Source organism: Canis lupus, chromosome 4, assembly GCF_048164855.1.
Source record: "Canis lupus baileyi chromosome 4, mCanLup2.hap1, whole genome shotgun sequence".
In the NCBI taxonomy this organism is placed as follows: Eukaryota; Metazoa; Chordata; class Mammalia; order Carnivora; family Canidae; genus Canis; species Canis lupus.
Window position 1 is genome coordinate 72,737,116 of NC_132841.1, and position 21,188 is coordinate 72,758,303.

General features: G+C 42.1%; 1 protein-coding gene across 1 annotated transcript in view; it reads right to left on the minus strand.

Moving 5' to 3' along the window:
* SLC1A3 (solute carrier family 1 member 3) overlaps positions 1 to 20,748 on the minus strand; it is a 78,105-nt gene extending 57,357 nt beyond the window's left edge. Inside the window, exons 1-2 of the mRNA XM_072824879.1 lie at positions 20,607 to 20,748; positions 18,658 to 18,930 (exon numbers count right to left, since the gene is read on the minus strand). Of these exons, the coding sequence (XP_072680980.1) occupies positions 18,658 to 18,838 (181 nt within the window). The 5' untranslated portion in view covers positions 18,839 to 18,930; positions 20,607 to 20,748. The remainder of the gene's footprint in view (positions 1 to 18,657; positions 18,931 to 20,606) is intronic.
* Between the last annotated feature and the right edge of the window lie 440 nt (positions 20,749 to 21,188).

The window sequence follows — 21,188 nt, forward strand, 5'->3', positions numbered from 1 at the left end:
TTTTACCAAAAATGTTTCCCCTCTTATTTTTCCTTTTGCTCCTGGAACTTTAAAATATATTTTAAAAAATAACTTCATCTATAAATTAAATTATGCACGATAGCTTTTGGAGTGTTTGGCAGCCAACAAAAATATTAAATAAACAGACTCCTTCTTTCCTTTCCCTAATTTGCTTTCCTTGCCCAAGAAAATTTACTTATTCCATTACTGTAAATATTTTCAAAATTTCTACCCCTGCTATTACTTAAAAACACGTGAGTTAAGAGAGAAATACTGAGCTATTTAGAAGCTAGAGTTTGGGGAAGAGGGAGAGAATGCTGGGTAGACATAACTTTTTCCAGAGGAAGCAAGCAGTTCGTTAAGAAAACCGAGTAGCCTAACTTCTCATGAAATAGGTTTCTTCTCTTAGGAAATGAGACACGAAGTTCACATCAGTTGTCACAGCAAAGCCAATTTCATATCTTAGGTCTCAGTAACCATGAAGTATCCATTCTTTGATTATATACTGTGATATTCAAACTAAGAGTCTGAATCTATGTGACTAGAAAATCTGGCTGATCCAGTTTTTAGGACTTTTAGGAAAATATTTATCGCTTTTCCCCAATGCAACAATACTATGCTCAAGAGAAAAGGTGATTTGGAAAACACAGGAAAAGGCAAGAGCCTGCCTCTATTGGTTTTATCACTTAAACAGCAAATAGCTAATGCTTACTGAGCTCTTATCATACGCCAAGCCTTGTCAGTGCTTTACTTGTGTTGGTATATTTAATCCTCACAAAACCCCCTGGAGGTACGTACTATTTTACCACAATGTACTGATGGAGAAATCTAATTGCAGTGAACTTCGAACTTGCCAGATTCCAGCAACTATTCAAACACCACAGTCAAAAAGCAACTCGAGTGACGGAGCTGGGATTTAAACCTAGGCATTTAGACTCAGAGCTCACATTCTTGAGGATCTCACAAACTTCCTACCTCTCCAGTAGAGCCAGGCCAACCACTGTGAGCGCTTCTGTGAGTTTCTTTTCAGAATGTTCTCACGTAGAGCTAAACACACGGAAATCGCCCAGAATATACTTTTCCATATGTAGTCACCATAAGCATCACTTTTAGCCTCATGATATCAGATCCAATGTTTGTACCAATTTACTGAACACTTCCTTTGTTCTTTTTTTTTTTTCACTTCCTTTATTCTTGAACAGTTAGGTTGGTTAGCATTTTTTCACTTTCATGATGAACACCATGATGAATGTATGAAGGTTGTTTTATTTTTTTATTTTTTATTTATGATAGTCACAGAGAGAGAGAGAGAGAGGCAGAGACACAGGCAGAGGGAGAAGTAGGCTCCATGCACCGGGAGCCTGACGTGGGATTCGATCCCGGGTCTCCAGGATCGGGCCCTGGGCCAAAGGCAGGCACTAAACCGCTGCGCCACCCAGGGATCCTTGAAGGTTGTTTTATAACTAGGAATATTTTTTTAGTCCAATTTAGAGAAAGGAAACTAGTGCATTGAAGACTCTGACTACCATGATTGATGCTACTAAATTGTTTTCCCAGTGGTTTGGCCCCTCGATTTAATGCTTTGTTAGTGGATGAGAAGGCTTTAGTATTCTCTCTACCTCTAGGACCTGAATTATCATAAAAAATCGTTAAAACAATCTGTGAATGTGATGAGTTAATAGTGCGTATTTTTTATTTCTTTTCAATTTACTTAACATCTAATGATGTTGACCATTTCTGCTAATTGTATACTCTCCAAGCATTTACTACCTCCTAATAATTTGAAGAGTTTATGTGTGTGTGTGGGGGGGTATGTATTTGGTTATAAATTCTTTGCATAATAAAGATAATTACCCTTTGCCTATAAGTAAAATAGTTGCTCTATTTTTCTAATTTTCTGGCCATATGTTAGTACTCTAAAATATACAGGTGTTTTGCATTTTTGTAAAATAAGGTCTGCGCCTCTTTTTTTATTAGGTGATTTCTTTAAGTTATAAACTTTAATTTCCCTCCTCCTCCCAAGTTTGATACATCTTTAATTCATTTTTCTTTCTTTGATTGCTTGTTTTGTTTTAAAATACTGAAGCTTTAATCTTCCTGGAACTTGGTTTGGGGTAAGGCATTTAATTCTAATTTTCAGTGTGCATTATTCAACACAGCATCATCCTCAGCACATGGGAATTATAAAAAGTGCTGGTAATATCTAGTTCTTTCTTGCTTGTTGTATAAAGGCCAAGTCCCACTGAAATAACTGCTTCATCTTATAATGAGTAAGTAAATAAATATTTATAAACCTTACTACTAATCAAATATAATTTCACTGGAATTGATTGTCTTCTGATCTTTATTTAAATGCATTTAAATACTTATCATTCAATTACAAAATAAAATGTGTACAATAAACACAAGAAACTCATTTTGGCCATCTGGAATTTGACCATATCAAGATATTGGGAATTTTAGATATCTCCCAAATAACAATTTTAAGACCAGGCTTCGTTTCACGAGTTCATTTCTAAGATGGTTGTTTGTTGTTAAAAATGTATTTACTCAAATACAACACTGTTTCCAAGAATGGGTGGGATCCCCAGTAGTCCAGAAGCTATTTGTTAATTAAATTTCTTAAGTTGTTTAAGACATTTAAATTATTTAAGTTATCATTTAAAAAAGGGTAGAACAGCTGCTCATCCAATGATACAGATTCTAGGAGCAAGAGACAAGCCAGTGTATATGAAGGAAGGGATTGTTCTTTCTAAATACTAGGTGCATTAGATCCCGTTTCCCAAAGTCTAATCCTTGCCAACACTGACTTTATTCTTCTCTCTATAGCCACACAGCTGTATCCAGACTCTCTTTGGGGGCTCCATGTATCTCCTCTCCCTCCATCAAATCCCTTATTTACTAAGTGCCACCAATTTTCATCTAGGTCTTAGGAAGGTAAGTGGGCCAGCCTAGTAGTGAGTGATGTCTCTTGACTCCAATCCACCAGGTAGATGTCTAACAGAGCAGCAGAAAAACAGCCAGGAGGCAAAGTCTAAACAGGTGGTGATAGTTTTCTTGTTTTTTCCAGTCAACAAGTTTCTTGCTTGGAAGCATAATCCTGGCATCAGCTACTCTAGAATGTCTCAGTTTCTTTACATTCTCCAATATGGAGCCCACATTTTCTTAAAGCTATTCTTTATAGTAGAACAGTAAACAGGAGTCATTTATTTCTTCATAAGGGATAGTTTCAGGTCAAAAGCTTTGAAGGGAAGAGTTATTTAGAGGGATAGCACATTGCAACTACTCTTTGAATCAGTTTTGCACCTGACGAAGCTTCGGTCTCTTTCCTTTCTCTGGGTTTACCAAGTAAGCCATTTCTACTCCTAGGACAGAGGAGATTATGTTGGGAAGGGGAATATTTATTGAGCCTTTAATGAGCTAAATGGTGGCATGATCCTTATCACAACTTTATGAGGTAGATATTACCATGTCTATTTTAAAAAACGAATACACTGATGGATGCTCAGAAGCTAGTTAACTTGCTCAAGTCTACAGAATTAGTAAGGAGTTGAGTTGGGAATTTTAAAGAAAACCCAGAGCTCTTTCTACCACATTCTAATGTGTCTCAAACACAGACATGTCCTTGTTGTCTGGGCCTGAGTACAGTTCTCAAATAAACTAGGCTCCTGACTCTTCAGCATATTTAACACCTGAACTCTGGAAGCACTTGAGTAATAATCTTGGATCTTCTAGAGATGTCCTAGAGGCACCCATCAATGTTGGAACCCCTCACAGGTCCCTTTACTTGTTGAGGATCTCACAATATGTTTATCATAGTTCTAAGTCACTGTTTAAAAACGGTTCCACCAATTCCCTTCTGATGGAATGACTTACCTAAACTTAAACAAAACTTATCAATTAAAATAGCTTGCCTCTTCACTCCACTTCACACGTTTTAATCCTTGGAAACAATCAGTAGTAAAGCCAGAAAGGACATTAAGGGAAAACATGCTTCAGGTTCTCATGTTTAATGACAATAGCCAGCCAGTCATTGAGTATTCGCAAGATGCCAAGGCCTCATGAGCACAATGCCTCACAGAACCATGGAAGCCAGGACTAGTATTGCCTACATCTCAGAGATGAAGAACCGGAATCATTGAAAAAGTAGGTAGGTACCAGGTGTGCCAAAACGTCACAGCTGGTACAGGTTGTGGCCACGGTCAATGCAGAGAAGGGTCAAGCTGCTTCCCTTAATGCCTGGTGAATGGCTGAGGTCGACTTCACACTCAGGCTGTCCAGCTCCAGAGCCTGGACCCTCACCTCCTATGCTGTACTCCTGGCCTCTCAACAGTCATGGTACTAATTTGAAGATCCCAAGTCAATATACTACATTTTGCCTACCTTTTCATTCCATTTCAAATTAGTTTAATATAGAGTCTGAGTGGGGCAAAGGTTTTGTTGATTTTACTTAATGAAGTCAACATCCAGCTTTTCTTTCCAATTCATTTGTTGAATGAATAAACAAGAGACATTTTTCTTTGGCTTTTGCTCTGCCAGACAGCATTAGAGGTGAGGTCAGTGTGGTAAGGTCAGCCAGCTGTCAGTGTCAAATCAAGAGGAGCAAATGCTCTGAATGCGAAGACTGCTTTTTCGGGGTAAGCAGTTCAGGTTTCTGATTACACAGCCCAGCAATGAAAACAGTGTTCCCTGAAACATCCTCACATCTCAGAGCCCTCTACTCTGCCCTTCAGACCCATTAGAGGCAGCAGGGCGGGGGTGGCCTTCTTCACTGTTGGTAAAGCTGCTCACTCAGGGGCTCTGCAGAGCTGAGGACTCTGCATGTTCTTGATGCTCATTGATTGAGGTTCCTAGAGCTAATAAAAACCGTTATGGCCACCAGATCTTTAATGCAAAAGAACAGATCTTTTATTATTGATTACTCTGCAAAAACAGCGATAAAAATCAGAATAACCTCCCCATGGGATTTGTTACAGCTGAAGCAAACTTTGTAGTTTGCATCTCGGTGACATTATATGATACACAGATGTCACGATTCAATCTGGATTGTTCAGTCTAAGTCAACAGTCTTAAATCATTCCTGTTTTGGTATTTTACAGGATTTTTGGAATCTAGGAAATATTTTAGCTAGAACATTTAAAGTGATCAAAATGAACTGTGTTGAATGCTATAAACAAAGATGCATTTTTGTTTAAAGACTTTCTCCTAGTACAAAAAGCTCAAGAAATGAGTCCTTCGGGGTTCACTGTTTCCCCTAGAGAGTCTATACAACAAACACTTCTTTGGAAGATTAAATATCACTTCGCTTTTCTAGACGAAGACACAACTTGTACACTAGGGCCTCAGTAAGAACACACCACGAAAGGCTTCCTTTTGAAAGCCAGACATGCGTAGCAAGTTAAAAGCTAAAGACCTATTTTGAGAATTTGACCCATATTTAATCTGATAAAATTATGGAAAATATCAAGAAGCCAGAAAATATTTAAAAGTAGAAAAATGAGGTACAAGATGAAGTAAAATTTGGACTTTTGATAAATGTTAGGAGTTTAAAATAGTAAAATTTTACCCAAGTTCCCCACCCTCTCTCCAAACTGTCACGAACAGATATGCAGACCAAAGCTTTCTAGAATTATTACTCACAATGCAAAATTCTCCAGAAAGGGAGATCATGCCCCCAAAATGCTCAGATGCCAAGAGAGAATCTAAAAGTAATAGTGGCCCTGGTCTTGAAAGGAAAACTTTACATTTTGGGACCACCATATGAAAACTACCAAACATCCACCCAGGATGAGCCAACTAGCTCTGCAAACATTGACACTGCAAACCAGTCAGAGGACATTCAAACTCCTACCCAGAATGAGCTTGGCCTGCACATCTTTAGCTAGAAAGGGTACCATGCTGTCTACTCACATGCAAGATGGCTCAAAGAAAACAATGATTTCAAAATTTTCATTGACAGCATATACTGATTTTACTTGACAAAATACTACTATTTCCCAGGTAGGATCTTTTCATTTATGTAGCAACAATAATGACAATAAAAGACCAACACTACTTTGTCTCAAGGCTACAATGATCCAATTAGGCAACAAAATCACAGGAATGAATCCATTGCCTTTGCCACATTCTATTGGTTAGAAGCAGGTCACGGGTCCCACTCAGACTCAACAAATGAGCTGCGCTGGGCAGCTGGGGTCTAACATGCAAAGGTCTCTAGGCCTCTTTATCAAGCTGCTTCTAGTGCGGTGAAGACACATGCATAGAGAAGATGCTCTGTAGATGTTCGGCAAATGAATGATGTTGGGATTGTAGTTCTAGCCCTGCCTTGAACTCTTCATGTGACCTTTCCTATGCCTCACTATTTTTTTTTTTTCTGCTAATTTATAAAGGAAGGCTGCTCGAACATTCATCATGTCACCTTGGACCTTTTGCATGGTCTTCCTACTGGTTTCCCTGCTTCTACTTTGCCGTAACCTACAGCCTCCTCCCGACATGATACCCAGAGGGGCACTTTAAAAAAACCCAGAGTGTTGTTCTTCTCTGACCCCTCACAGCTCTTCATCTCACATGGAGCAAAAGCCCAAAGTCACGTGAGGGCTGCACCTGGCCTGCTTCCCTAGCCTCACCATATTTCGAACTTACCCCCTACTCTGCCACCTGCTCTGTTTCAATATTTGCCTCCTTGATGTTATTTCACCATCAGACATGACCCCGCTTTATGGTCCTGTTGCTGGCTCTGCTTTCTGCCTGGGACACTCTTCTCAGAGATGCCCAGGTTTCCTTCCAGGCTTAGCTCAAATGTCATCTTCTTATTGAAACCTACCTTGAACTTCTTCTCCCTTAGCTGGCTTTGTTTCAGGAGTTCTTATCACCTTCCAAAATACAACATAATTTTCTAATTTCTTGTGCTTGCTGCTTATTGTTGTCTTTGCCTCCTCAAATAAAAGTTCCAGGAGATGAAGATTTTTTTCCCTGAGGTGTTTGTTTTTGTTGATATGTATGAAGCCCCAGAAATTGTTCCTGACATGTAGTAGGTGCTCAGTATATTGCACCTACAGTATATATGAGTGACCAAACAGAATGAGTGAATTCTCTTTCAGATGACCCGTGCCCAGCAGTGCCTGTTCCCCCGCTGCTGTTGAACACATTTACCCATTTACCAAATGGAGGAATCACTTTGCTCTGTGCTTGACAGTAAATCCTGTTCCCCACCGTGTTCTGTGAGCACAGCAGCTTACCCCCAGGAACACCCCTTCTTCCAAACCCTGATTTCTCTCTCCTGATCTGTGAAGCTGGATCTCAACTGAACTACGATTTCTCATACTGCTTAGCCTTTTAGATTCCCAGACTAGAAGTGATAGCTCCTGATTTCCTGTTTCTCCCACAAGGCTTGATTTTTTTTGAGTATGAGGGATAGTGGGTGTGAGGCTATAGAAAGATCATGGACCAAAATTTCCGAGATGAGGTTCTGGGTCTGACGCTGCCAGCAAATGATGCCAGTAGGTACTTTACTTAAAGACTGAATCTTCATATCAAACCTACAGGATTTAATATCACCATCTTACAGATGAGGAGGATGAACCCTTGAAAGAGGAAGCCACTTTTTCCAGGTGACAGGGCCAGTGACTGATGTTGGTGGAATGGGGTTTCAAACTGAGGTCTGCCCATTTCCACAGCACACGTCTTCAAATCATATAATTTCTTTGGGCCTCTCTTTTCTTTTTCTTTTCTCTTTTCTTTTCTTTTTTTCTTTCTTTTTTTTTCTTTTTGGTCCACAAAATGGAAGAGATAGATCAGAATGGGGAATATCTAAAATCCTCTTGAACTTTAATGTTCTTGCCTAAAGGTTCTGAGTTTAAAAGAACCATGTGAACCCAAAGCATTATAAATCTTAGCTGCTTTATTATGAATTCATCTTGTTTCTTCTCATGAATTCTAAAGTCCTTGATAAGGCATATGAAAGCATTTTTAAATACGTCAACTTGGCCATTACAGTTATTACCGCAGGTAGGCAATAAATAATTATTTGAGAGATCAAATACAAGTTTCTATTTTAGAACTTGGCTAGCTTGTAGCCCAAGTTGGAGAAGTCATAAGTCTGTCTCATGCAAGCCTGATGAAGCCGGTGGACATAAGTTCCATTAGTTTATTTTTACAAGAAGGGCAAGGCGTTATGGTGAATTTACCTGCCCAAGGGGTTTGCTGCTCCTGCCCTTTGGTTTCACTCCAAACTTCCAGGCATTTCCTGGTGAGAAGCTACTGTGTGAGGCGATCTTTCAACCCTCCCCCACTCCTCTGTTCCCACATCCTTCAGAGATTTGGGCCCTGGCTTGGCTCACTCTTTTGTCCTTTGGTATTTCCTGTTGCTGGAGGTGGGAAATACCTGCTCCAGTCTCCTTCCACCAGTGGTGCCCAGAAGAACCAGCCCTGGGTAACTGATGCAGACCAGTCCACATGGCATGCAACTCTGGGAGACAACTCTATCAGAAGAACCCTAGGAGTTCTGAAAAGCCTGATGCTTTCTTCTTAAGACTGCACTACTAGTGTAAGCTATGCGGGATGGCAATTAAATTGGCAAATTTAATCTTTTCAATGTCCAATCCATTGTCATTTAAAAAATATTCTACTAAAATCATTAGCACCTGTTGCATTCCTTTCTAGTAAAAAATAAAATATTGTATGATTGAGTAGAAACTATCAATGCAGTTTCAATTCTGGGGATGTATCCCACAGATACATTTTACCTAGGGGAAATAACTTTCACACAGGATTATTCATTATACCGTTTAACAAATATACTAAAAGTCGGAAACAATCTACGTGCCCTTCAATTGGGAATTGCTTCGGTAGATGATGGTACACCCATATACTGTACCCTCAAGAGAGAACGAGGAGGCTCTTTATGTGGTAATAAGGAATGATGTCTAAGGTTTATCGTAAAGTTAAAAAGGTAAGGTGTAAAGCAGGTTATACAGACTAGGCCAGCATTTGTATACAAAAGGCATAAAAAGGGATAGGTATGGGATCCCTGGGTGGCGCAGCGGTTTGGCGCCTGCCTTTGGCCCAGGGCGCGATCCTGGAGACCCGGGATCGAATCCCATGTCGGGCTCCCGGTGCATGGAGCCTGCTTCTCCCTCTGCCTGTGTCTCTGTCTCTCTCTCTCTCTCTCTCTCTCTCTGTGACTATCATTAATAAAAAAAAATCTTTAAAAAAAAAAAAGGGATAGGTATGTGTTTATTTTATACTCATAAAATAATTCTCAAGGCACACAAGAAACTGACAACAATATCCTTTAGTACTTTTTAAAATTTTGGGCAATGTAAATGTACTTCATAAATAAAATAAAATAAATAAGCAAAAACAAACAAACAAAAAAAAACAAAAAGGACTCACTTTTTTTTAAAGTCTGATTGAATTTGGGGCGCCTGGCTGGCTCAGTCAGAAGAGTGTGTGACTCTTGGTCTCCGGGTTGTGAATTCAAGCCCCACGATGGGTGTAGAAATTACTTAAATAAATAAAAATAAAACTTGAAAAAAAAATCTGACTGAATTCCCATCCACATTATTTCTGCTAGATGCTTAGATCTTTCTAAAAAGTCCCCTTGGGTCTGGGTTAGTTTCTCCTCAGTCTTGCTTTGATTTGCTTTAACAATAAGTTTACTTAATTTGGGTCATGGAGGGGAAAGTCACTAGTCATGCTCAGATTTCTAGTGAGTGGATCACTTTCTCACCAAACCCCTCTCTTTTTTCTGGAGACAAGGAAGTGAATCTGAAAAAACTCTGAACTCAATCATTATAGGATCACATATGCTTCAACGCATCAGCCCCTGGGGTTACCAGTGCACCAAAGCGCTGAAGCCACCTTGTAAACCTCTAGGCAAGGGTAACATGCTCTTCCATCATCCATCATACTGCGTAAAGCATCGCAAAGGCAGAACTGACAAAGCCCTGGGAAGTTTATGGAATCACAGCTTTTTCATACGACTGTTTCATTTGCCTTAAAAAAACAAACTCAAGAGGACAAAAAAGATGATGATGAAGAAGAAGAAGAAGAAGAAGAAGAAGAAGAAGAAGAAGGACAGCCCTGATCATAGGCGGTTTTGTTAAAAGACTCACAATTTCCTTCCTGATTCATCGTTCATCAACAAGCTGAAGGCACCAGCAAGCACATGTATCCCTGGGGTTTTGGCTTACTTGCTTTTAAGATGAAATTTCAAGGGATGGGATGCATCTCAAAGCAGGGGCCGTCTTTTCATGATGAGAAGGGCAGCGATTGTCCATCTCTCATTAGGGACAAATGAGCTTCATCTTACAAGATCCTGAATAGAAAGTCTCTCGCTAATAGCCCATTGTTTTCTCTCTGGGAAGCAGAAGCAGTCCGTGGCCTGGAATCATTGTCGGAGAATTGGAGAAGTCTCTTTGGGCACAAGAAGAATGGAGCTGCCGTTTCTGGAGATAGGCACTCAGTCTTGAAACTCAAAACTTAAGGGTGCCTTTTAACTTGCTGCTCCTAAATTTACCTTTGACTCCTTGATATGATACACAGGAGGGAAAAAAGGAGTGCCTTACTCCCTCTTGTCTTAATTTGTCTAGGGAATATCTTCCTTTATCTAGTTTTGGGGGGTTTTATTCTTCTCTTTTTTGGGTTCAAAACCACTCAGGGACTTTTCCTGATTGGGCATAGTGATGGAAACATTCTTGGGTTGGGGAGTAAGTGCTGAGCAACTCCGATAGCACTGAAGCTTTGACCTACAGCTCTTCATTTTTATACTCGGCAGACACACGATGGCTAAACTTTGTGCCCTGAAATGCTCCGTGTGTTTCCTCACCTCACAGCAATGACACAGCTCACCTCGCTGCCAGACCAAATAGTTGATGAATGATAGCACCCCAGTGTTCCATAAATATCAAGTACTCTAACACCTGGAATGCACAACTTGGAAAAGACAGTGCTTAAATTCCAGTTGCCTTTTCCAGAAAATGTAGGCTCTTCACTGCCTTGTTGGCTCTATAGCAAAAACAGAGACTCACAGCTTTCCTCCTCAGATTTATGAGAGATGGGCAGAAGGCTGCAGGGCGGAGGTGGCTTCTGCAGAGGCATGCCTCATTTGTATGCTCCAACACTGGCGATCGCACCCAGAGTTTGGGAACACGATGGTCCTCAAGAATTGAATGTGAGAGAAGGTGGCTGCTTGTTGATGGGAAAGCCTGGCTAGAATGGGTTGGATTAACTGTATAGGATAAAGGTGCCTGCAATTGTACTGTGTCAAGGGGTAGAAAGAAAACACTGGTGTGTTTTATTCCATACATTCTGCTTTAGGAGAAAGGCAAATCAGACTTCAAATGATAGAATTTTGGAGGTGGAAGCAGACATTAGTCCAAATGTGATTTGCTCATGAGGAAATGTTGAGGCCCAGAGATTTGTCCTGAATCATAAAGTGAGTTGATGGCAGAGCTGGGTCTATAACCAGGACCTTTAGACTCCCAGGGCTTTCTCAGCTGCATTCCAGGCTGGCTGGCCCTGGACTCGCATTGCTAGAGAGTGCACTGGGCGGGCAAAGGCTCTGTGAACCGGAACACGGCAACACGGGAAGGTATTATTACTGCAGGTCGTTGTTCCAAACACACCTGCTGATTTGATAACCTACTCAAAAGAGAAACAAATTTGGAGTTGCCTGCTTACTTTTCTCATTATCTGAATGAACAGGAGGAAAACAGCAAAATAAAATCCAGAGATCATCTTAGAATGATATCAAGCCTCTACCCTGTATTTGATGTACCCCATACCTCAAGCCCTCTACCCGGGCTTCAACTCTCTTAGAAACCAGTAGCACTCCTCCCAGGTTTCCAGAACCCCTCCAGCCTGCCCGACTCTGAGAGGGGTGGCAGGCAATGGGCAGTAGAGCCCAAAATGCTGGAGAAAAGGAGAAACCAGGGAGGTTGCAAACTCAGATTGGCCCCACATGGTACAAACAAAAATGCACTAGGGAGCAGGTTAAAACATTTATTGACAACATTTTCTCAGCAACCCTCTGCCCGAGAGAGATGTCTCCCGTCAGGCGAGCCCTCCATTGAGCATTCTGGATTGAGATACGGGCTGCGCTGGGGGATTACTTTCTGCTTCGGCTCAGGAGGCCAGGTGGGTGAGGGACAGATAATGACGGTATCTCTTACTCGGAGCCTTTCATCTCTGCCTCTCAAAGCCCTTTACAACCACTAAATCTCTTCCTACAAGTCTTCCTGGCTCTCTTCTCTAGCCAACGAAACCCTAGACCTAAACCAGGTGACCATCTTCTCCCCTTCCTGGCTTGGCCTCCCCACATCCCTGGGTCTCCATTCTCTAGCAGACAGCATCATCAAATCAGTGTGTATTTTCATTTGGTGCCCCCAGCAAAGACGCAAGCAAAAGACGAGGGGTTTACAGGGTCTATGGATATCCTACCTGCCAAGCCCTTAAGGAAACTATTAGAAGTTACATGGTTGTAAGTGGCAGAACTGGGATATAAGTCTTGGCAGAGAGGTGTTACAATTATTCTATTTTACACATGGAGGAACAGAGGTTCAGTTCCAGAACTGGGACATAAAACCTAAAATGCCTGCCTCCAGAATCTATACCTCTGATCCACTCCCCAATACTGTACTGGATGAAATCCCCACAGTAGGAGGCAGCTCCCTGGAATGCTTTTGGAGAATGAAATTGAGGGCCAGGATCCAAGTGGGCTGTGAGCACACATCAGGTAGTTGTGACTGCTGTCCCTGACAATTTTTCTGTATTTCTGCTCCCTGGGGGTGAAGACAAAGCAGAGGAAAGTCACTAGTCCCTACATCCTATCTCTGTGTCCCTTCTCCAGAGCAGGGCATGGTGAATCCACTGTTTCTGAGCTCATTAGGCCTCATCCCTTCCCTCCCAGCTCTCTGTCTCCAGAAGCCTCTCTGAAGAGCTGAGCTCCACAGCACCAGGGGAGGGCCTATCCCAGAAGCCACCTTTTCTCATAGCTTCCTGAAGCTCCCTCTCCTCATTTCCGGGAAGTGTTGAAGAAACCATAAATCCCAGTGTGGAAATTGTTCACCATTCTTTGGGATTCCTGTTGTCCAACGGGTGAGATGCCCATCTCTTGGTTAGCTGAGAAGCTGCCCGCATGGGTGCACACAGTGCCCGCACCACCAACGCAAGCCGTTGGCTCCTTTGGTCCCATGGCCAATCATTTCAGTGCAGCAGCCGATGGCTAACCACATCAATAAACTTTTGACTGAACTGACTCAGCTAGATACTGTGTATGTGTGCAAGGCACAGAATACCACTATGGCCTTGCTTCATGCATAAAGAAGGGCCTAGAGTTAACAGCGTTCTGAGAATAGTCTACTTACAGAGTAGCTTATGCAGGAGGATAATCTGATTCATTGATTATTGTTCAGTCTCAACATCCAAATACCTTCAAGATATGTACAGTGAGCCTCTTGCACTCTCTGTTGTAGCATTTGCATCTCAAAATCAACACATCCAGAAAACTGAAATCACCCCTCCCATTCTTGTCCCAATCTTTTTCTTCTATTGTACCTTTACCGGTAGCACCTCCACCCACAGGCACCCAAGTCAGAAACTGCCGGCGGCCTGCAGTCCAGCTCTTCTGCTAATGCTCACATGCAATTAATTGTCAGGGTGCAGGAGTACTTCTGGTACTGAGGTCTCAACTTCACCCCTCCTTTCCATCACTCCTGTTGTTGGGTCAGTGTACACCCTTAGCTAATTGATGTCTTAAAACGGGAATGGATATGCCCCGAGGGCAGGGACCAGCACTTGGAAGAGTGCAGTGGGTGAGAGAATAAACATAGGGCCAGAATGGTGGATTTGAATCCCAGTCAATATGCATCAGATGTAGGTAAATATCTGAGCTGGTTCCTTATCTGTGAAATGAGAATAAGAATACCTCTCTCCCTGGCTTGTTCCAAGAATTAAATAAAGCTAATGTGTTAACAACACTTACAACAGTGCTTGGCACACAGTCTAAGTGTTTGTAATGTATATTCTATGTGTAATGATAGATGAGAAGACCGAGGCTCAGAGCAGTTAAACGCCTCCTCCAGGAGCACACCGCTATTAAATCATACAGTTGGGATATAAATCCACGTCTACCCTTTGTCCGAAGCCACACTCTTTTTTCCCCACATGGTATATCTAAGGCCCACGTGGCTGTTAAGAAAGCAGAACTTCTAAAGTATCAACACAAAAATCGTATACTATATAGAACAGTATGGATAATATGATCTCACTTAAAAAAGGTTAGAGATAATTTAGAAACTGCCTGTTACCATTTGTCTATTCTGAACCTTGTCTACTCCCTTGTCATCTCATTTTATTCATCTTTCCTACTAAAAACTACCTGTGGACAGAGACTCCCCGTTGCATAGCACAGGCCAGACACCCAACATTTAGTATTTGTTAAACTGTTGAATAGCACTGAATCTTTAAATAAAACCACACATTTATTAAGCAGACAATAGATAATAGTAGGTAATATATGAATGTGGTAAAAAGCCTTCAAACCATACAAAAACTTTATTTAGAGGAAAGTCATATTCCTTCTATCCCATTACCAGATCCCCAGCTCCTATCCCAGGGGCAGCCACAGTGGCCACTTTCTCGTATCTCCTTCATGTTGTTGAATGCATTATATTATAGCACAATTTACATTCATTGCTGAAGAGTATTAGGGAATGATGGGAAATGCCTTATACACATGTTGTCAGTATGCTTTCTTTCTTTCTTCTTAAATATTTTATTTATTTATTCATGAAAGACACACACAGAGAGGCAGAGACATAGGCAGAAGGAGAAGCAGGCTCCCTGCAGGGGAGCCTGACTCAAGACTTGATCCCGCGGGATCATGACCTGAGCCAAAGGCAGATGCTCAAGCACTGAGCCACCCAGGTGCCCCAGTTGCTATGTTTTCTTTTCTGAGAAGTCACCAATTTTTCTCAAACTCATATAAAGGACAGACCAAACATAAAAGTTGTGTGTGTGTGTGTGTATGTGTGTGTGTGTAGACACACAGCAGAGAGAGATGCTAGTTGCAGTGTTTGTGAACTCCATCAATAATTCTATCGCAATGCTTTGTAGTTTCCTTCCCCTTACAGCTGGTCTTATGACCCATTTTTTCAAAAATTTTTAGCCTGAGATTTCATTTTTCATTTTATTGTGCAATTTGTTTCCTGGATATGGAAAGATGGGCATTCTGTGACTTGACCACGATGAAGGACTTTCCCTGTCTCTCAGCGACATGTCTAAGGTCACCCTCATCCCACTTACCACAGTCTGAAACCAGAAAGTGCTTCCTGGAGGGAGAAAGATAGTAACTACTCTCCCCGGTGTGGTTTTTGTCAGACAGATGCCTCCAACAGCCCTGGGAGACACTTTATCTAACGGCTTTAATAATGAACCCTCTTAAAGGGACTTAACACTTGGCCATGCCTTCTCTTAGGTTGCTAATTTGCCCCCGTTAGGTGGATTTGTCACAGCATGGCACATTCAGACTTTGACTTTGCTTAGACATGACATTAGAAATGTCAGTTAGAACTGACATCAAATTGCACAAGTGGCTCCAGGCCTGTGCTTGTAGAGAAATTGGTACTGAAATATTTACAATTCTCTACTTTAATCTGAATATACGGATTCATGTGTTTCTACTCCTCCTCTGTAATACTTTTCTAGTTTCCACTTCTACATACTAAATGCACATTGATTTTATTTCAAAGAGACCAAACAAAACAGATTGAACCAAAAAATCCACCCAATATATAGATTTTTTTTTACTTACATATATTTTTTTATTAAAAGAGATTACAACCTAAGAATTTGGTTATTCTCAGTTCCTCTTTGGGGAAACTAACTTTTCTCCTTCCTTGCTAGAATTTTTTCAGCTTTTTTCTTATGCTGCAGCAAACAGATTAGAGAGTTGAAGTCCAGACATGTTCTTATTATTCTTTTAGGGCTAATGTAGACACGGTACCCAGTGACAAGCTAAATGGGGCCTTTGTTTCCATTGGGCCCTCAATGGAAGACATATCAAGAGATAACTGGAGGGTTCTTCTTTCTCTCAGTCTGTTCCTGAGTTGTCTATTTGCCATTCCAAGTCTTTGGTGTAGACGCAGTGGTCTCCCTGACTGTCAATGAGCTCTTTTTATGTGCTTCTTTGTTAGTGACTTCTTGTTACTTCTACCTCTTCAGTTTCCATTAGTAAAGCCAACCATGAGGACATCCTGCCAAGTTATCTACCCCGGCTCAGCCAACTCACTGCAGTTCTCTCAAATGTTAGGAAAGTCCTCACTGGGCTAGGAAATGATCTCAGAACTCATAGAGAAAATGGACTATTAAATCTTGGCATTATCTTCCTTCTATTAGAGATGTCTTTGTAATCACTTAAGAGCTTGCTTCTCCATCAGTTTGCCTCCCATGTGCAGGTTTCATTACTTTCCCTTCCTCTATTCTTTGAGACATTTCTAGAAATGGAACTCTTCTTGTGTTTAGAACACCATCTTGAATAAGCGTTTCGGCATCTTTTCCAAACATACTCTAGGAGCACTGAGCTCTATTATTATGGGGGTAGGACTGCAGAATAAATGAGTATTTGTCAAATGAATGAGAGGGATGTGGCTTAATCATTTGTAGGAGAATTATAAGTTTTCTGCTGATTTAACTAGGTAAATCATATAGTAAAATTACAATGCTATGTGAATGTATCTAGCATTGCTTGCTAATTGGCCTCTACCAAGATGCAGCATTTCTCTTCCTGGTACCTCTCAGAAGATGCCAACTAGTTCACAGAGCAGAAAGACAGGATGGCAAATTGGTTAAGAGAATGGCCTCTGGCCTGGATAGCCTGAGTTGACTTTCAGCTGTAACATTTAGTATCTGCATGACTTTGGACAAGTTGCTTGATTTCTTCATGTTCACTATTCTCAGACATAAAATTAAGATCGTATGAATCATATCCACCCACTCACGCACAGGCCTGAGGATTAAGTAAACTAATATAGGCAAAACACCTACAAAGTAGTTGGAGTAGTACTATATAAATGTTTGCTATTATTATGTGGCAGCAGCTACTGTTTGGCTTGACGGTCATCCAAGCATTTTACATCAACTTCCAAGACAATGACACAGCACTGAAATACTTTTCCCAGGAATGTATTTAAACCTGGGAATCTGGGGTGCCTGGGTAGCTCAGTTGGTTAAGCATCTGCCTTTGGCTCAGGTCATGATCCTGGGGTCCTGGGATTGAGCCTGGGATTGAGTCCTGCAAGAACTTGCTGCTCAGTGGGGAGTCAGCTTCTCCCTCTGCCCCTCCCCCAACCTGCATGTGCACTTTCTCTCTCTCTCAAATAAATAAAATCTTAAAAAAAAAAAAAAAAAAAGCCAACCTGGGAACCTACTAAAAAAAGCCCGTCGCTTCTCTGAGTCAATCAGAACCTTTTCTCTTTGAACATCTCTAAAATTAGTTGAGCAATCATCAATCACCAACAATTACTAAAAAGGAGCAAAAGATGTTGAAATGGAATATGTTTAAAGTCCTGTGACAAACTATTCTCCTGTTGTATTTCTATTTGCCTACACTTTAGGAACCCTATTGTTTTTCGGATAAAGTTATTATAGTTATGGGCTACAAAATTTTCTTAGTTTTTATTGTTATTACCTCTTTATATTTGATGGAGATCTTGGCAAATTCCAAATTCAAACTGTACACAAATGCCCCCCTTCCCCTTTTGGGTCACATAACTGGAAAGTTAAGTTAGACAATTTTTAGAACATGGCATTGGCTTATACGTTTATTGGCCTAATGGTTTATATATTGGTTCAGCAAAAAATTGCAAGTAAGTAGTTTCTTCAGCTATATTTTAAAGTAGGATTAATGCCACCCATAGGTAATAAACGATGATTTCAGATACCAATAAATCAAACAAAACAATGTTTTATTAGTACAGATTGCTGTTAACAATGCTACATTTGTAAGAGGCTGAAAAGTTTCAGGAAAAGGGGTAGCTATTTATGGCAAGAAATGAATGAAAAAGATCTGTGTCAACATTTTTCTCAATTTACCTTTCCCAGTCACTGGGTGGGGGAGTGCAAACATATACAAGGCTCAGCCTCTTCCTCTGGCATGATGTTCAACTTCAAGTCAGCACCAGTTAGAATATAATTACTATTAGGAACCTGTACCTCATTTTGGGTGTACTAATTGTATAAATTAGTTTTAAGTGAAAGTGACATCGCATAATGATTACATTTGGGCCAAATCTAGCATGCCTGCTTGTTTTTACTGTTATTTAACTGCTCAGGCCTAATGATTAAATTATCACTCTTTTATCCTTACTCCAGACAAGATAACATTTGATTTGCTTCCCTTCTCCACACAATCAATTGATTTGCATAATGCCTAATGATGCTTCTTTCAGATTCCCATGTGTTTACCATATATATTGCTTCAAACATGCCAACAGACTGTCATTTAATGGGAGGAAAGAATCTTCCACTTCAGATAAAGCCGGGACTGTTATTTTGAATACTACAATCAGTCCATCTGATAATATGCCTAGGCAGTCAGATGCCCCAGAGAAAACAAGACTCTTTTTTTTTTTTTTTGGTTGTTATCAAGTGACTTACCCACAATGACTGCAGTGACAGTGAGCAGCACGAAAGCATTCCGAAATAGGTAACTTTTAACATCCTCCTTTGTGATGTTCTGCACCTTCCTCTTGGCCAAGAGTGTGCGCTTACGAACTCCTCGCTGGAACCTCTCCATCCTGCCCCCTGTCCTGGGCTCTTCTTCATTACTTTTAGTCATATTTTATTTCTCTAGGAGAGTCTCTTCTTTGCACTTCAATGTCTCGGAATCACCCCCGGAAAGCCAGATGTCTTTGGTGTTAGAGAACACAACTAGGACAGAGAGAGAAGAGACAAGAGTTACAGCCTGCAGGGGTGAGAAGTCCGTGCTGCCCCACAGCAGGGCGAGCTGTTGGCACACTGCATAACCTGAGTAGGACTCAAGGGCTAGAGAGCCCGCAATGCCAGGTTTCAAGGCTGGGATGTGCACATTTTACTGGACCATGTGTGAGAAATGTGCATAAATTCAGAATATATGAGCAATTAAAAAAAGAATCTACGAGCAGAAACGTGTGTTCTATTTAAAAAAATTTGCCTTTCCCATTCCAAGGAGCCTATAAAAGGGTTCATCAGAGCCCAGCGTGACTGAGCAGCTCCCACCCCCTCGTTTCCCCCGAATCTAGCCAAGTGCTTTTTGCACAATGTTCACTCTCAATAAATGTCTAATTGAATTGAATGCACAGGAAGCGCTCAATAATTACTTGATGGCTTTGTGTCGTGTACATGGTGAAGGCATAACCAGGTCAATAAAATGAATTAAGATATTGATATTTCACCGTCAGAGCTTTCTGTTATATATAGTAAAGTAATGATTTTCCTCATTAAGGAAAAGACATGGTAATATCAGTTAATAAGTATAGTTGTGAAAAGAATGCAATGAGAAGAAAATATGCACAGGGCTTCGGAAATATATTTGATTGCCTTGCAGGGTCCTTTGTAAATGTTTTTCCCTGAAATAAGCAAAGTTCCCCGAGCCCATCTATACATTATCCGGATGGTAATTCATCCCCATTTTTACTACAAGTAGAAAGTAAGTATTCGTCTTTGCGGCAACCATATCAGAGCCTTCTGAAGAAACCATCAGCGACTTTCTGGCTATTTCAAAGTTTGGGATTTTGCGAAATTTAGGATGTTGCTCTACAACCGATGAGATGAATCCAATTTTCATTCCAAACTTTACAGTGTGGGGTTTCTAGTTTCTTTAAAGTCCTCCTAGGTTATTCTAATACGTCTATCTCTCCTTGGGGGAGAGGAGTTGTTCTGAAAAAAGCCAAAGGATTCCTCCCGTTTTAGTAAGATTCGTGATCCATAATCTTTCCCGTGATCAATCCAAGTAAAAGTCAGTGATGCCTGTGGACGCGTGTGCAGAGCAGCCAGCGTGTGCGTCTGCGGGGGAGGCAACTGCGAAGCAGAAGACAAGTCCAAGTGTGGAAAACAACACTCATCTTAGCAGTTTCGACTCCAATAAACTTGCAGGTTGGGGGGTTGGGGGGTGTCAGCGACCACACGACCCACAGCTTGCTTAAGACTTCCCAGCAGATCAGAAGCTTGGAGTGGGGGGGGGGGGGAGGGGGGGGGAAGGAGGAGTGACACGAGAGACCAGATTTTTTTTTTTTCTTTTTCTTTTTTCTTTTCCACTAACCTCTGGGTCCCTTTCCAGTCACTTTTTAAGGCCGCTCCGCCTCGGTTCTTTGCGGGCTCCGGAACCACACAACCTACCCCGCATCCAGCCCGAACGACTCCACCCCGCGTGCAGCGCGGACGCGGCGCAGACACCAGGCGCTCGCTGCCTCAGGTCACCAACGCGGACTTTAGCACCGCGGCTACGGCTTTTCGGCTCGCCCGGGGACCCCGGGGACCCCAGGGACCCCCCCCGCCCCCGCCCCCCACGTGGCGGAGAGGCGCAGCGGGCAGGGCGGCCCCGCGGGCGTGCAGGGCGTCAGACTCACCTTCGCCGACTGTGCCCGGGTGTTCGGGCCCCGGCGGTGCGAGCGGGACGCGGCGCTGCAGGGACGGCCGGGCCCCGCCGCCAGCGGGCCGTGCAAGCGCTCTGCACCCGCGACCTGCCGCCCGCGCGACTTAAGAAAAGGGGCGGAGCCTGCGCCCGGGAAAGGGGGCGTGGGGAGACACGAAACCCCCGCGGGGAGGGAGGGGGCGAACCCGAGGCTTCTGGAATATTGATTAACCTCGGCTCGCCGGAGCGTGCTTGCAGGCTTTGCGTTTGGCTGCTTAGAGACCGCTTCCACGCTTTGTCGGTCCACTTTCATCAGGAAGGCAGAAGGGGCAAAATATGAAGCGCACGCACTCCCAGAAAGCTGGAAGTCTTGATTAGGACGCCTCCAAGGAGACCTTTCTAAGACTGGATTCACTGATCTCACGTTATTGCGGGGAAACACGCGAGTGTGCTCTTTTGGCTGGTTGTACAGCTGTTAGAAGGAATCCTGCTTTTTAGAATTGGGGGTTGGGGTGGGGGGGGTGGGGAGGGTGGTTCAGTGACTTTTTTTTTTCTTTGGGGGGGGGGAAGACTCAGA